Source organism: Monomorium pharaonis, chromosome 4 (assembly GCF_013373865.1).
Source record: "Monomorium pharaonis isolate MP-MQ-018 chromosome 4, ASM1337386v2, whole genome shotgun sequence".
Lineage (NCBI taxonomy): Eukaryota > Metazoa > Arthropoda > Insecta > Hymenoptera > Formicidae > Monomorium > Monomorium pharaonis.
In genome coordinates this window covers 30428434-30443105 of record NC_050470.1, presented here as the reverse complement: position 1 = coordinate 30443105, position 14672 = coordinate 30428434, and the positions used below count along the sequence as shown (strand labels likewise).

The following is a 14672-nucleotide window of genomic DNA, read 5'->3' as shown; positions in this document are numbered from 1 at the left end:
TCTCGAAACGATCAATTTGTCTCCGCGTTCGTTGTATCTCGGCGCGTAATTTTTATTCAAACGGTTTTCCTCGGCCTGCGTTTCCACGAAGTTACGTGATGTCACGCCACTTTCGTGCCATGTTAATTGATTTTCGTTCTGGGCAAAGTTTTCGTGTGCGCGTATTTGCTCGAGAAGGGTACGCATTCACGTATTTTTTTAAATATGACGGCCGCGCCAAGTGAAATTCTCGCACGCGGTTTACGTTTTACTCGTGTTTGATATGTGTGATATATTATCTGTAATATCGGGAGTGCCGAATAAAGTATCGGGCGATCATTATTAATGTGCAGTTCGATTCGAAATAGCAGGATGATGTCAGCAGAAAGCGGCATCCATGGAGCGACTCGATCGGTATTAAATATACTATTTTTTCAAGTGATACATTTCTCTACCTGCTTTTGCGTTTGAGTTTAGGAATAATATTTATCACATTTTCAGAATCAAAACTGAAAAAGGAATGTAGCAGTAGCAGCAGCAGCAGCAGCAGCATCAACAGCAGGAGCAGCGACAGCGATCGGTGAGTGAATGTTTATCAAATCAATTAATTGAATTTATATCGTATATGTGATATTGCACTTTTATAGAACATGATTATGCACATTTGCATAAAACAGATTTAAAATATGAATGCATATAATTGTAAAATTTACGGGTATAGCGTGAAACAGAACCAAATTAAATAAACGTGGACATAGCATAGAAAAGATCCAAAAAGTCATGCACATTACCTACGGCATTCATAGATATTTGACTACATAGTTCAATGTGCACATTTTGTGCACATAGAGGCGCTGATGGATAAAAACGACGCGATGACCGCTTTCAGTTTAGGTTATAAAGTTCTAGAAGTCTCGCGTCAAATAACCGACCAATATTTAACGGTTGATCAAACGCGCATAGGCAATTCTAATTTTTAATCTCTTCGAAACAAAGGGTTAAAATTTTAGTGATAAAAAGAGCGAGAATATAGCCTAAAAAGTGATTTGTTTTTCGACCGGCGATTTCATCATGTCCATCGAAAAGGCAGAATATCTGGAAGTTGGGAAGACCATATGACGCAAGAGCAATCAGAAATACACCTGATCCCAAACTGTCCAGATCGGCATTCTTTGTAAGATCGCGTAAAAGTTTATAAACGTACGTTTACAAAATTTTTGCGACTACCGCAGCTACGACGTGTTAGTTCACTTTTTTTCACGCCGCGAAAACAACGCGACGTCGCCAGGAACGCGAGCTCGAAGATGATGCTCTCCATTCGGCAAGCACTGCGTCTGAGTGCGCGTGTGGCGTGCAATCAACGAGTAGTAGCGTGTTATCAAATTTCGACCTTGCACGAGCCATCGCCAAGCGGTATTGGAGCACTTCGTACAGCTCAAGTACGGCTCGCTCACGAGAACGGCAGCGAACGCAGAGAATTGGCCAAGTTGGAAGGAAAGATGAGATTGATGTTCACGTGCAAGAAATGTGGCACGAGAACCAGTAAGCTGATATCGAAGCTGGCGTACAATAAGGGAGTTGTGATAGTGAGGTGCGACGGTTGTAAGAACAATCATCTGATCGCCGATAATCTGGGCTGGTTCTCGGAAATAAATAACAGAATAAATATCGAGAAACTCATGGAATTGAAGGGTGAAACTGTGCGGAAGATAATGAATGATGTGGACGGCTATTATGAGGCAATTTCAAAGGAGGAGTTCAAGTTGCCAAGCAAGGACACTAGTGAGATGAAATCGGACGAGAATAAAATTAAAATAAATGTGGAATCAAAGGGGAGTTGAAATTCCCTTTGAAAACTAGCTTATCCCTTAAATAAAAGAATAGTAATAAGTGTAAGCAAGTATGAAATGTTGTGTTACAATTTTATTGCGTAATTTGTATTTATAATATATAAAATTGATGAATATAGTCACTGTAAAATGTATGCAAGTCGTTTCAAAAGAATACACTGAAAAAAATTATGTTTAGATAAATGTATTGTCTTGTTGGCTGAAACATTATCTTAAAACATAACAAAATTCGTCTGCAGATATAAATTTTGTTAGCGACATTGATAAAACAAATTCACATAGATATTATATATGTAAGAATCAATTTTACTCGTGTATATAATTTTTTAAATATATTCCTAATGATACATCTGTTAAAACTAACAATACTTGTTCTAGAAAATAGTTTTCATCTTACAGGCCTGTTCAATGTGTTTTAGAATTCATTGATTAGCGCAGTTCTTATCAATAATCTTCTATGTATATATATTAATTGATATTTCAATGGTAGACCATTTGTTTGGCACAAAGGACATATTATAAACGGCTTCTCAATAAATTCTTAAAATTATTATGGTACTTATACAATTTTGTAAAGATTCTGTAAATAAAAAAATATATATAAAAGATAATCATTCCTATATGTACTATTATTGCATATGACTTGTAGTCATTGATTTGATCATAATGAATAATAGTGGTTTCTAGTATAAGAATAGATAATATCTATTGTTTTTTTCATTGCAGATATATATATATATTTAATATAAATAGGTATACAATTTCATGCAATAAAAAAATTTTGTTGTACTTTTAATATTCTGAAGTTTCCAAAAATCCAATAGAACTTTTATAAAATTAATTATAATATTTATGTTAAAACAAATGATCGACTCTATAGTTGATGAAAGCACTAATATTCATTATGCATACATATATATATAATTGCGGCAGCATATAATGTTAAATATCTATAACTTTATCCAATTGTGATGATCTATTTGTTATCTTTTTGCGAAACCATTTGTCTCAAATTATGTACATATTTATATCAATAATCCCACATTGTTTAAACTTTACAACATGCCTGCATAGAATGAACGTGTTTTCGCGTGCATTGTTAAAAAATATAATAATTAATAGACATATAAACGCGTAAATTTTATATATCTCTATATATCATAACAATAGTTACAGAGCAATAACAATGAATGATTGTAAGAGTAGAATACTTGTGATAAAAAATTATGACTGTAATATATGTAATAATAAATTTCTAAGTACACCAATACAATATATACTCAAATATCAAGAGCACTTCAACGCGCATGCACGTTCACGATTTAGTATCATTTTGGCATCAATTAAAATATTTTTGTTTCTATAAGGCACACTACACAGGTATTTTGATAAATCAGTCGATTGTAATTAGATAAAATACTAATCACTTTGAGCTTTCTCCTAATCGATAGTAGAATATCTTTCATAAGAAGGCACAAATGCATCAGAGAAATTTTTGGATGTTTATACATTTTTCAAGACACTATATCTCTGTAGTAATTACGAAGAGTCTCTAACAATGACGTAAAAAAGCAAATAAAAATATTGAACAAGTGTGACAATGGGTGAAACTAATGACATCGTTTTTATAGTTTTGCAGCGTGCCAATCATTTTATAAAGCAAACGAAATAAACTTTTATTCTAACCACGCGGTACAGACTAGCATATTCTCTTCATATCCTTACAAATAGTTACGAAAAGACAAAAATTTTATAAAGGCGAATTTGTATGGCATGGTTGTTGATATTTTGAAAGGATATTCAAATTCACACGGGTATTTCACACCCTTTTTGGCTTTGATACAATTGCGTATTCGCTGTTGTTGAATACTTTGTGCTGCGGACCGCCCGCGTTATTACCGGTGGAAGCTGTCTCGGAGATATCCTGCTGCTTCTTTCGGATAATCCCGTAGCCGAGATGACTGTCGTCTGCCAGCCTGATGGCGGACATGTCTTCGACAATGTCATAATTGGACCACGCTGGATTAATAAGATTAGAGCTTTCCCCGTGAGAGACATTGGAATGTATGCTTTGCGAGGAGTTCGTATATTTGTACACGGGCATCTGACTAAGTTTCATCGCGGATCCGAAGTGTTCTAATTTATCGTAGTCTGATTCATCTGTCTTGACGACATTCGGTATCGCCGACGATGACGAAGTGACGATCGCGTTGTCGGCAACGCCGCACTTGCTCTTGCACGAATTTTGGAATGCATCGTGATTCCGTAACGGCATCATGATCTCGTACTGTAAATCGTCATTGTCGCTTTCCTTATCTCTTTCGCCAGGTAGACCGGAGTTTATTCTCTCCGTGTGGTGCACGCTGTCGATACCGTGCGTCTTCCAGGCGTCATTCCTAATTTCTACCAAATCGTACGAGTGTTTCTCCTCGTTCTCGCGCACGGTACTACCGATGGACTTGTGAGACAGTTCCGGCGAGTTACCTTGACTTATAGCTCTGTATTCCCCGCACGTGGGCAAATCTAGGAATTCCGAGTCAATATTTTTCTTCTCCAGTAGATTGGCAAAGACGTATTTTCGTGGCGGTTTCGCAGGCTTAGATTTGTTCATTGACCTGCTCGACGAGATCGCGGAATCCATGCTCGTCGACGAGGTCAAGGCTTTTTGAGAGCTTTGCGTGGTAGAGAAATCTATGTCGATCAGATTGCTGGAAGAATTGTTCGAGGAGGGAGGTAAGGCCGCTCTGGAGCCAGCCTCCATGGACAAGGCCGCCTGAAATTGGTTGTCGTTGCACTCTATGTTCGGATTATTCTCCTCGTCCAATAGCTTCTTCATAGATTTCATCTTGGCGTACATGCATCGGAAGATTTCCTGCTGGCTCCCATGCTCCAGGCGAAAGGAGCCCTCGCCCGACTCGCATTTCCTTCCGGCTTCAAAGATAAATTTTCCATCTCTGTATCCGTATCGCCTGATATACCTGTACGGCCACGTGAATAGAACTATGTCACCATCCATCAGCTTCATGTCCACAGCGGCGACCACGAGGGTGTAGTTCCTCGCCTCCAGTCCGCACCGCTTAGACGCGTCCGTTTCCACGACTTTCACGGAAAACACGCCCTCCCCACTGGTGCAGTACAGATCGTTGTTTTCCTCTATTTGATTTGATACGCTGTCCTTGAACGCGACCAACTGGAACGCCGTGATCCAGTGCGTCATCTCGATCTCCGAGTAACAGCCGAAATAGTGTATCCCTGACTTAGTCACCACCTGTGCAAAACATGGACTTGGTTTAGATAAAAAAAAACATGGTTTAGATGAAGAGATAGAAATGAATAGAAAATATGTACAGTGAAGACATGGGACTGATTGCTGGGGGCGATTTTGATGCAGGCGTCCAGCGTGATGATGCGCGGGGAATGAGATTGTAGTATCGCCTCCTCCTGACTGTCATAGATCTCGATGCGTTTGATCCCGTAATTGCTCGTTCTGAAGAGCTGGCAGAACCTCTTGTGCCACGTTTTCTGGAAACAAATAAGCGCGCGCTCGTTGAAATCTTTTTGTTATATAAATAGTGACAGATGATACGGGAATATAAATTGTGCCAGAATATAAAGTGCAAGTTTTGTCATTATGCTCTTTCAAATGACCGGAGGAAGGGTGTGCTGATGTACACCTGTTGCTGCTGCTTTTTCGAGCGGAAGAGGCGCGCGCGCGAGAGAAAAAAGAGCGGAAGAGCGGTGAGGGAGGGGAACAGCCGCTCGCGGATGACGGTCGTCGATCGCGATATCGCGTATCGCGTCAACGTGGTGCGTGGTCGCCCACCACGAGTTATCTCCGCCGCGGAGAACACCAACCTTGAGCTGGCCTAACATTCCCTGTGGCGGCAGCAGCAGCATCCCCTGCATGAGCGGCTCCTCGGGCTCCATCGCTTCGATCGGACATCGGCCAGCACACGGCAGCCTCCTCGTGGTCGCGGGCGAAAGCCCTTTGTCCCGTTCGCTCTTGCGGGAGGGGAAATGCTACGCGGAAACGGAGGGAAAAAGAGTGCCGTGCGAGTGCGACCTCCACTTCCACTTTCACCTCGGGTTTTCCCCGTCGCCGCTTGTCGCTCTCCGAATACCTCTCCCCCGGGTTCTCTCGCCTCTTCCTGCCTCGCTGAAAATCTGACACTTCTAACAACAGCACTACGGCATGGCAAGATTCAGCCCATGGTAACGCAGGACGCTTGACATTTCACGCCAGGCCGGAGGAAAGAGAGAGGGAGAGGAGGAGAGGAGATGTTATAAAACACTCGGTTTGCGAGCGCGAACGGAACAAATCGGTATACGCCGATATACATATGACGTTTTCGCGTTAACGCACAGTGCGACACACGCGCTACGCACCGCGCCGTGCGCACAGCGTATTCCGGTACTGTCCGCCGCCGAACATCCGATCCGAGTCACCCGACACAACACATTTACGATCGACTGTGTCCCGCACGCTGCGTGCGCCAACGCGCGCGGACTGCACGTGCGCACGCACGATGTCGTTCGAATCGCTCCGCATCGTAGTAGCGCGGTATATTCTATATCCCAAACGAGATGAAATATAAATGCGATATTCCACGTTGGGCGCCTTCTCCCGACGGATTTTCAGAGGAATTGAGTAATAACTAAGTTAAATTATGAGGGTAAAAACTTTTAATTTAGCTTACAATTAGTTAATTTTCAATGAGTTAAAACCTTTTACTTCTATTGGTTTATTTTTAAAACACAAACTTTAACTAAATTAATTGTTAACATTTTTTTAACTTAACAGTTTATGAAAGAAGAATTATAAAAGAAAAGATATATTTTCACATAAAAAATTATATTTTCTTAAAAAATAACTGTGGTCTTTTACTCTTTTTAGTTTATTATTTATGATTTTGCTATCACAAGCTTATTGACTACAATGTTTTCAAGATTTAATTGTATTCTACGTGTTTCACAAAAACCTAAAGTTAAGGTCGAAACGTTGCACATGTTATTCTAATTAACTAACTAATAAATTGTCAGTTTGGTCGACTATAAAAAAAGTTTAATTATTTCTTATCACTAGCGACGAAAAGATTAATTTTTATATTAACAATATTTTTATTTGTTTATTTAATATAAATTTATTTGATGATCCACATTATAATTGAATAATCTATTTTAAAAAATTACGACCTTTTAATTTAATTTTAATAATTCTTTTAAAATTAACTTTTATTTAAATTAATTTAATTTTAATGTAACTTTTAATCAAGTTAGTTTATTGAATAACTTTTGACATAACTACATTAATCTTGAAAGATATTAATTTAATTTAGTTAAAAAAATATATATACTTTTCTTTGATAATTTTCCCGATTCTACTTTAGTTTTTTATTTTTAATGCGTAGGCATTTACCATAGAATACAGACAATAAATAGCGTTCTTATTACGTGCTAATATCGGACGGAGAGAAGTGGTAGACCGCAACACATTTATAACTTTTCCGTCTCGCCTTTTGTCTTCCGTCAATAGATATCAAATTACAGATAGCGCGTAATAATACTCAGTAATAATAAAAAACTATTACTGAGTTTTTTCATAATATTTTACTTTTTACGTACTGCTTATTACACTTAATATTAATTCTGTAAGAGAGTGACGCAATCAAGTTCTTACCAATTTTATGAATATTTTACGAGCATGAAATTCCATGAATATTCCAGGATCCGCGCAATTATTTTTTGCAGTTAATAATAACACGGCGCAATAGCAATCTAAGATCTATAATCATTACTGTCAAATTTCTACATATTGCTAAATAAAATACATCTATCAGTGGTATCGCGAAGCTCTTTTATTTCATTTATCTGAAGAAAAAAAACTACGGAATAGGCAAACTTTTTCAAGAACGTACGAACTTTTGTCTCGCGGTTAGCAATCGGGCCAAGGGCCGAATCAATCGCACGTAACATTTGATGGATTTTACTTTCCCATGACGATTTTTCAATTCAATCTAGTTTCGCCCATGTAGGCCAATGACGCACCCCGCACCCTTTAAGCCGTGATGAGATTCGATCGTTTTCCAATAAGTTATTAAAGGAATCGATTTTTCCCTTGATACAAACTACGAGCCGGAGTCCACGCTCAGTCCACGATTGCGTCCCGATCGGGCTTGACGAACTTTCGGTCGATAATAATGAATCGGCGAAAGTAATGAATTCATATATCATTGAACAATGTCCACGTTTATATGTCGACCGGTTGGCGCGACGTGCACCAATACGATCTGTCGATGGACATGATTTCCGTCTTCTTCCTCGTGTGGATTCTGAACTCGGTTGACGCTTTCAGTGACTTTCCGTCGCTGATATCCTCCAACGCCTCGATGGGTACGGATAACTCTTGCTTCCGCAATTTTTATATCTGTATTGGGTATTATATACACAATTAAAAGTATATTGTTTGAATCTGTCTAAGCGGTCGTTATCGACAAGAACTTTTTCGATAACAAAGCCGAGTATCGAGACATTATGAAAAATATTCACAATATCATCGCAACAATTGCGAGGGAGGAGATGCATACGATTGACATCAATGTGCACGTCTTTCGCGGAACGAAAATAAGCAGTCTTCGAGGTAAGGGTAAATTTGAAAAAATTATTTAAAAAAATTATTGTTGAAATTGTGACGTGCCGTTTGCTCCGTCTTCATTTATACTGTGCGTTATACGTTTAAAATATTCGGAACATTCTATATAATAAGTGTGATCGCGTGCATACATTTAATAAGAGTACAGCACAGACAATATGCGATCATCACGTAAAGTATATTAACTAATTAAACGTCGCTAGTCTATGAAGCAATTTGATGGATAAATTTTTCTTTTACATTTATCATGTACGAAGATTACACGGTGCTTCTATCCGTGACCATGTGCCAGCAAATGTGGAGCCTTCACGATACGGCGCGTAAAGAGGAGCTCATACATTTAGCGATAACAGGTACATACGATAAAGATGTGCTTTCAGTAAGGTTGTTCGTAAAAATTTTTCTTTTATTTGCCCGCTGACACTGACATAAATTTAGGTGCTGAATCGTGGGAAATTGTGTAGTTAGTGACTAACACGCTCGGAATTTGCAAATATCGTTATCTGGCTCTTTTTAATTTTGTTATCTACCGTTATCCTCCGAATTGTCAATATGACGTGTTTTGTTTCATTCAAGCCAGATGCGTACATCTGTAGAGATTCTTAACGTCTTTATTAAGTTGTCAGATTTTGTATAAGCGAATGTATTATATCTTATGTGATTCGATTCGGATTTGAATCTATATGATTTGAACTATTCGTAAGTTTCGAATCCAAGAGGTTTGAAATATATGAATTACATGTATTTTGTTCTCATAAAATTATACTTAAGATGGCTTTTTTATATCATATGTGTAATCAATATTACTTTTTTTACAATATAAAAGTCCTTTGTCGTTATCATATATATATTTATATTCAATATAATAATAATTACGTTAAATTAAAAATTATAGTTCAATAATTCGATTTGAATAAAGAAGTAAATTTTGATTTGGCATTAAAAATCCTGACATGTAAGTTTCTACTGGAAAAGTCATAGAGTATCTCATTGATTTAAAGATCAGGACTGTCCACGGCTTCCTGATTCGGAGGGTGTGAGCATTCCTTTAATAGTGCCAGGCAAAGAATTGGCCCAGATTTTCTATGACATAAGGGCGGTCGACGCTTTTCTTTGGAACAATGTCAACATACTGCACGACGATACCTTCGGTGATGCAATTTAAGCATTAATTGTTCATCTTTTTCTCTATCCCGTTACGTTTCTTGTTCTTTTTTTTACATCATTTTTCGGCGTATTCGTTAAAAAACGCGTTTTATTTACGACGGATTGCAGACAGAAACACGATCAGCAGTGTCACAAAAGCCATATCGATCCCATTGCCAAACAAGAAATTTAGCATGATTTCCAGATCGTTATTCAGTTTTAAGTACGCTGACTCCCAACGTATGAGAAGATACAATGTAAGGGACGTACTTGAAAACTTCCACATGGACAAATTGGGAAAATACTTCCTCGTAATCGTCACTATAGACACAGCGGCTGACGTTATGGAAATTGTAAGATGAATAAAAAGCTTTTTTGTGTCATTTACATTTGCATCAATTTAGAGCGAGAGTGTCGCAATAGTTCATGATTTATTAGGCTTACTAGACTATAAAATTGTTTCGCTAATGTAAGGATTTTAATATTTACGTGAACATCTTTTACGTTAAAATATCTGTAGGGAAATGCCTTGCAAATTATAGACACACAACTTATTTCTGGTCCAAGTCTCTCAAGTTTAATTTCAAATTTGATATGTTTAGACAAAGACTTTAAATATGGCTTTGCCCGACACTCAGTGGTTATACGTAATCACTGACAGCGTGGCACGAAACTCTACGAATATCACCAGTTTTGTCGATTTGTTGTTGGAAGGCAGTAACATGGCTTTCGTTTACAATGCAACTGACAGCGACGCATATTGCAACGTAATTTATTGATTAGTCTTTTCTTAATTATGTGTAGATTTTAATTAAGATAATGTAAATACAATGAAAAAGATTAATTAATAGAGATCAATGATTTTTACATAAAAAAAGATTTATAAAGAAATTTTTTTAGGTCAGTTTAAAGTGTAATATTCAGGAGTTAGTTGCGGCTTTGGCTTATGCTTTAAAGATATCGCTGCTGAATGAAATAGAATTGTACAGTCATATAAACGACGAAGAGTTTGAACTCGTTCGATTAAATAAGCACGAAAGACGTCAGGAGATTCTGAAAAATATCAGAGTTCGTATCCTTGATGATTGTCATTCGGATCGATGATGTAGACCTGATATCTCGTGACTGTAGCTTTTCCTACAATCTGCATATGGTTTTATTTATATTGCAGACACAAATTACAAATTAAGGCGACTTTGTCCAATTTTTAAGATTTTTAAGCATATTTTAAATTCTTCTTTTTTAATCAATTGTACTTGTATATTTTCAAACATGGTTAAAAAAATATTAATCCTTCTCACGAGAAATTGTGTCTACACCGAGATTGCGGAAAATTCATATTTCCATTTCCTGCAGATGAAGCTTGAGGACGAGACTTTCGCTACGGGCGGCATCTGCGGTAAATGCCTGTTTTGGCGGTTCGCCTCGGCCATAACATGGGGTAACTTTTTCCTTCACGACAAGAATGCCGCGCACCTGATCGATTCGGGAACGTGGATGCCCGGTTTAGGTTTAAATTTGACGGACGCACTTTTTCCGCACGTCGTCCACGGTTTCCGAGGAATCAACTTGCCGGTCGCCACGTATCACGTATGTAAAAATCTTTCCCGCGTCTGTGATCGAGATGCCTCTTTTCAAGTTCCGTCCTTTCTCCAGAATCCTCCGTGGCAAACCATCTCGTTAACCAAATCCGGCGAAAAGGAATACGGCGGGCTGGTTTTTGACGTCATAAAATATCTAGGGCAGAAATTGAACTTTACTTACACGGTGCTCAGCCCGACGAGCAATCGGACCATCAAGTTTACTCGTAACGATACTGCAGTCGATGTGGTAAAGCTACGTGTAACAAAGCTTCGGCTTTCACCTGAATAAAATACACTTTTCTTTCCTCAGATAATAAAGTACAAATCATTTAAATTTTAAATGAATTATCTGCAACTTTACTTTGCAAGAAAATTTTAGAAACTGTAGCTTTCAATCAATGTACAACGTGAATTTAACTTTGTGATGCTTAAAATGCTAGGTGTTAACGTCGACAACGAGAGAAATGCCACCGCAAATAGTAGACATGGTTCTGGAAAAGAAGGTTCTCCTTGCAGCCTGCGCGTACACCGTGAACGACTTAGGAAAGGAAAAGATCAATTTTACCTTGCCGATTTTTATGCAAACGTACAGCTTTATGACTGCAAAACCGGGCCAACTTTCTAGAGCATTGTTGTTTACCGCGCCCTTCACCAAAGAGGTAAATTATGCACCCCTGTGCCGCAATATCCTCACGTTGCTAATTAAAGTTTAGCTCATGCATGCATCGCATATGCATCAGAATATATAACGACACTGCACTTGGGTTTATTGCAATCTATCTTCAAAACGACATTGTTTATGATTGAAAAAAACATATAGCAAAGAAAATAGAACAACACAAGAATCTTGTTAGAATTTTAAACTTAATTTAAAAAGCTTATCTATTCACTTTGTTTCATATCAGTGACACTATTATGACGTTGTTTATATATAAAAGACACATAATAACTCTATTTTGTAAATTGAGAATTATTGATATACCAATCACAAAGTCAAGAATGAAAATCACTTACTATTAGCATTGAATCTATTAAACGCTGCACTGACAGCTTTTCTAGTTAGCTTTCGGTTTTACCTTTGATCCGTTTTCACGCGCTTATACATGCCTTCAAGCAGGATAGTTTTGCTTGCAGACGTGGGCCTGCGTAGCAGCATCCATTATTATAATCGGCCCGATTTTGTACCTAATTCACAAGAACAGTCCAAACAGCTTGGGGACGTCTGGGCTCAACTCTTCTTGGCAATGCGTGTGGTACGTCTACGGGGCCCTTCTTCAGCAAGGTGGTATCTTACACCTTTTTTTCTTAGGAAAACGGTTTTTACTTTCCTATTCCTTTTATATTTTATTTTTATTATCCGTGTGTTTCTTCATATTATTATTAATTATTTCTTCTTCTCAAATTACCAGTTTCATGATGTTTTTGTTGAAGATGACAATTCTTCGTTACTTACGTTCATTTTTACATGAAATAAAAAATTATATTTTTGCCTCTGGAGAAACGTAAAGGGATACGAATGATTTTAGGGGGAATGTACTTACCCCATTCCGATAGCGCTCGCCTGCTGGTCGGTGTCTGGTGGTTGGTCGTTATGGTCATAGTAGCAACCTATTCCGGAAGCTTGGTCGCGTTCCTGACATTCCCGAACATGGATGACGCCATCCTGACTGTGGACGATCTTGTTGCTCATAAAGGCAGATTAACGTGGGGATTTCCTAATGGTAGCTTTTTAGAAGAGTATCTAAAGAATACCGACGAGAAAAAATATCATATTCTTCTCGAACGAGCTGTAATTCATAACGAAACGCAGGCGGCGGAAGTTATCGGGAAGGTAAAGGCGGGCAAGCACGCGTTGATCGATTGGAGAAGCACGCTGAGGTAATATCATACTATAAAAAAAAAAGACATTTTTTAATAAAAGCCTCTCCGCCATTTTATAAATTTATGACGAAATCTCTCGGGAAAATATTACATAAAAGAGTTTTTATATCGATTGCTTGTCAAATGCCGCAATAATTTTTTTTGAATAATGGAGATATGGTCGTTTAAACATTTCATCCTGTATACCGAATAAACATAGAATGAATTCGAAACGAGTCCGTCCGATAGGAATTACAATGACGATGCATTGCTCGAGCAGATTCTTGATGAGGAGCGACATGCTATCGACCGAAGGATGCGCCTTTTCTTTAAGCACTGACGAATTTATGGACGAGCCCATAGCAATGATTATATCCCAAGATAGTCCCTATGTGAAGATCATTAACGCCGAGTAAGCAAACTAATTTGTTTTATTGTAAGTCAATCTCTCGACGATAAAAGAGCCATTAGCCACTTTTTATTAATGGTAATGTGTATTAATCTTTTTTTTCTTAACGCAAATTGAATTTTATAATTCTGTTGAGCTCTTCTCAGAGCCTCACTTCGATATCGATCGTAACCTTGTGATTGCCGCAATGATAATTGCCGCGAGTGCTTATTATTTTTTACAAGAGCCAATTGTTAAGTGAAGGAGCTTTGTGTCATTTAGGTTACATCGCATGCACGAGTCCGGATTAATGAACAAGTGGATAACGGAGCAAATACCGATGAAAGACAAATGCTCGGACAGCCTCTCCAACCAAGCCGTGACGGAGCGTAAAGTGAACGTCGCGGACATGCAGGGCATATTTTTCGTGCTTTTCATGGGTACCGTGGCTTTTTCGCGCGCTTTGAACGTGCACCGTCCGCGTCGAGTGTAATAACAACTCCTAGTGGGATTAAAAGCGACTCCTCTCTCATTGTGATCTCCTTTCAGGTGTGACCGGGTCGATACTTCTTCTGTGCTGCGAATTTTGCTGGCACAAGCGCAAAGTGTCGAAGAGACGCAAGTTGATTCAGCCTTTTGTCTCGTGAATGGGATACAGCGATGGATAGATGATAGATTAAACGTCCCTACTTCCCGCGGAACATGTGCATGCGCAATTAGATTTTATCGTTGTATCCAGTATTAATTACAAGGACCATTCTCGCGTGAACTACATGTAACGACCACTTAATTGTAAATTATGTACTTAGATGACACAGTTTTACAATTCCTCTACAGTGGCTATTTTACAGTTAAGGTAAACCTTAGAAGGTTGCTTATAGATCAAATGTAAAATGTACATTTTATGTTTGATAAAATCGTACGAATTTTATCCTTGAGGCGGAACCGATCGCTTAAATGTGATTACGTAGCGTTATGTAATGTAGAACCAAGTGAAAAAAAATTATTCTTTTTACGATGGGCTTTTAGAGGAATACGTTACAAGATTATTCTCTGTCATATAATAAAAGCAATTATTCATAAATATCACGTAAGCGTTAGCTCCAATTTCACACATGAATCATCTCCCTCGAACGTATTCTGTGGTCCAACAAAAAATCCTAAAAATACCAGAAGATTCCTTATTGTGCGCTCACGTCTTAAATTGATAGGTCCAT

At 38.2% G+C, this 14672-nt stretch overlaps 3 protein-coding genes across 5 annotated transcripts; 2 read left to right on the top strand and 1 right to left on the bottom strand.

The window, feature by feature from the left end:
- The first annotated feature begins 812 nt into the window (after positions 1 to 812).
- On the top strand, positions 813 to 2437 carry LOC105836962 (uncharacterized protein C24H6.02c-like). Its single transcript, XM_012681367.3, has one exon. The coding sequence runs from the start codon at positions 1284 to 1286 to the stop codon at positions 1818 to 1820; it is 537 nt and encodes a 178-aa protein (XP_012536821.1). The 5' UTR covers positions 813 to 1283; the 3' UTR covers positions 1821 to 2437.
- LOC105836961 (docking protein 3) lies at positions 1888 to 6346 on the bottom strand. Its single transcript, XM_012681366.3, has 3 exons — positions 5685 to 6346; positions 5178 to 5351; positions 1888 to 5097 (listed from the first exon to the last, which is right to left on the bottom strand). Exons 1-3 carry the CDS (start codon positions 5754 to 5756, stop codon positions 3649 to 3651), a joined length of 1695 nt encoding a protein of 564 aa, XP_012536820.1. The 5' UTR covers positions 5757 to 6346; the 3' UTR covers positions 1888 to 3648.
- Positions 6347 to 7004: 658 nt separating this feature from the next.
- LOC105836960 (ionotropic receptor 93a) lies at positions 7005 to 14543 on the top strand. Of its 3 annotated transcripts, none has more exons than XM_036286128.1 (15): positions 7010 to 8219; positions 8308 to 8466; positions 8736 to 8831; positions 9480 to 9629; positions 9754 to 9977; positions 10227 to 10391; positions 10525 to 10692; positions 10981 to 11214; positions 11281 to 11454; positions 11648 to 11866; positions 12342 to 12489; positions 12734 to 13085; positions 13348 to 13479; positions 13738 to 13944; positions 14005 to 14543. In XM_036286128.1, exons 1-15 carry the CDS (start codon positions 8081 to 8083, stop codon positions 14198 to 14200), a joined length of 2763 nt encoding a protein of 920 aa, XP_036142021.1. In that variant the 5' UTR covers positions 7010 to 8080; the 3' UTR covers positions 14201 to 14543. The 3 variants fall into 3 exon arrangements, with proteins under 3 accessions (XP_036142022.1, XP_036142021.1, XP_012536819.1); XM_012681365.3 differs by having other exon boundaries at positions 7011 to 8219; positions 13738 to 13895; XM_036286129.1 differs by lacking the exons at positions 13738 to 13944; positions 14005 to 14543 and having other exon boundaries at positions 7005 to 8219; positions 12734 to 12928; positions 13348 to 13430.
- Positions 14544 to 14672: the final 129 nt, after the last annotated feature.

Excerpts from the sequence above, each read along its gene's own strand:
- LOC105836962 (XM_012681367.3), top strand. The coding sequence starts at position 1,284 with ATGATGCTCTCCATTCGGCAAGCACTGCGTCTGAGTGCGCGTGTGGCG.
- LOC105836961 (XM_012681366.3), bottom strand. The coding sequence starts at position 5,756 with ATGGAGCCCGAGGAGCCGCTCATGCAGGGGATGCTGCTGCTGCCGCCA. Across the intron at positions 5,352-5,684 it reads GAATGTTAGGCCAGCTCAAG|AAAACGTGGCACAAGAGGTT; the intron begins GTTGGTGTTCTC and ends ATTTGTTTCCAG. Across the intron at positions 5,098-5,177 it reads ATCAGTCCCATGTCTTCACT|GTGGTGACTAAGTCAGGGAT; the intron begins GTACATATTTTC and ends TGTTTTGCACAG.
- LOC105836960 (XM_036286128.1), top strand. The coding sequence starts at position 8,081 with ATGTCGACCGGTTGGCGCGACGTGCACCAATACGATCTGTCGATGGAC. Across the intron at positions 10,693-10,980 it reads AGATTCTGAAAAATATCAGA|ATGAAGCTTGAGGACGAGAC; the intron begins GTTCGTATCCTT and ends CATTTCCTGCAG. Across the intron at positions 13,480-13,737 it reads GTGAAGATCATTAACGCCGA|GTTACATCGCATGCACGAGT; the intron begins GTAAGCAAACTA and ends TGTGTCATTTAG.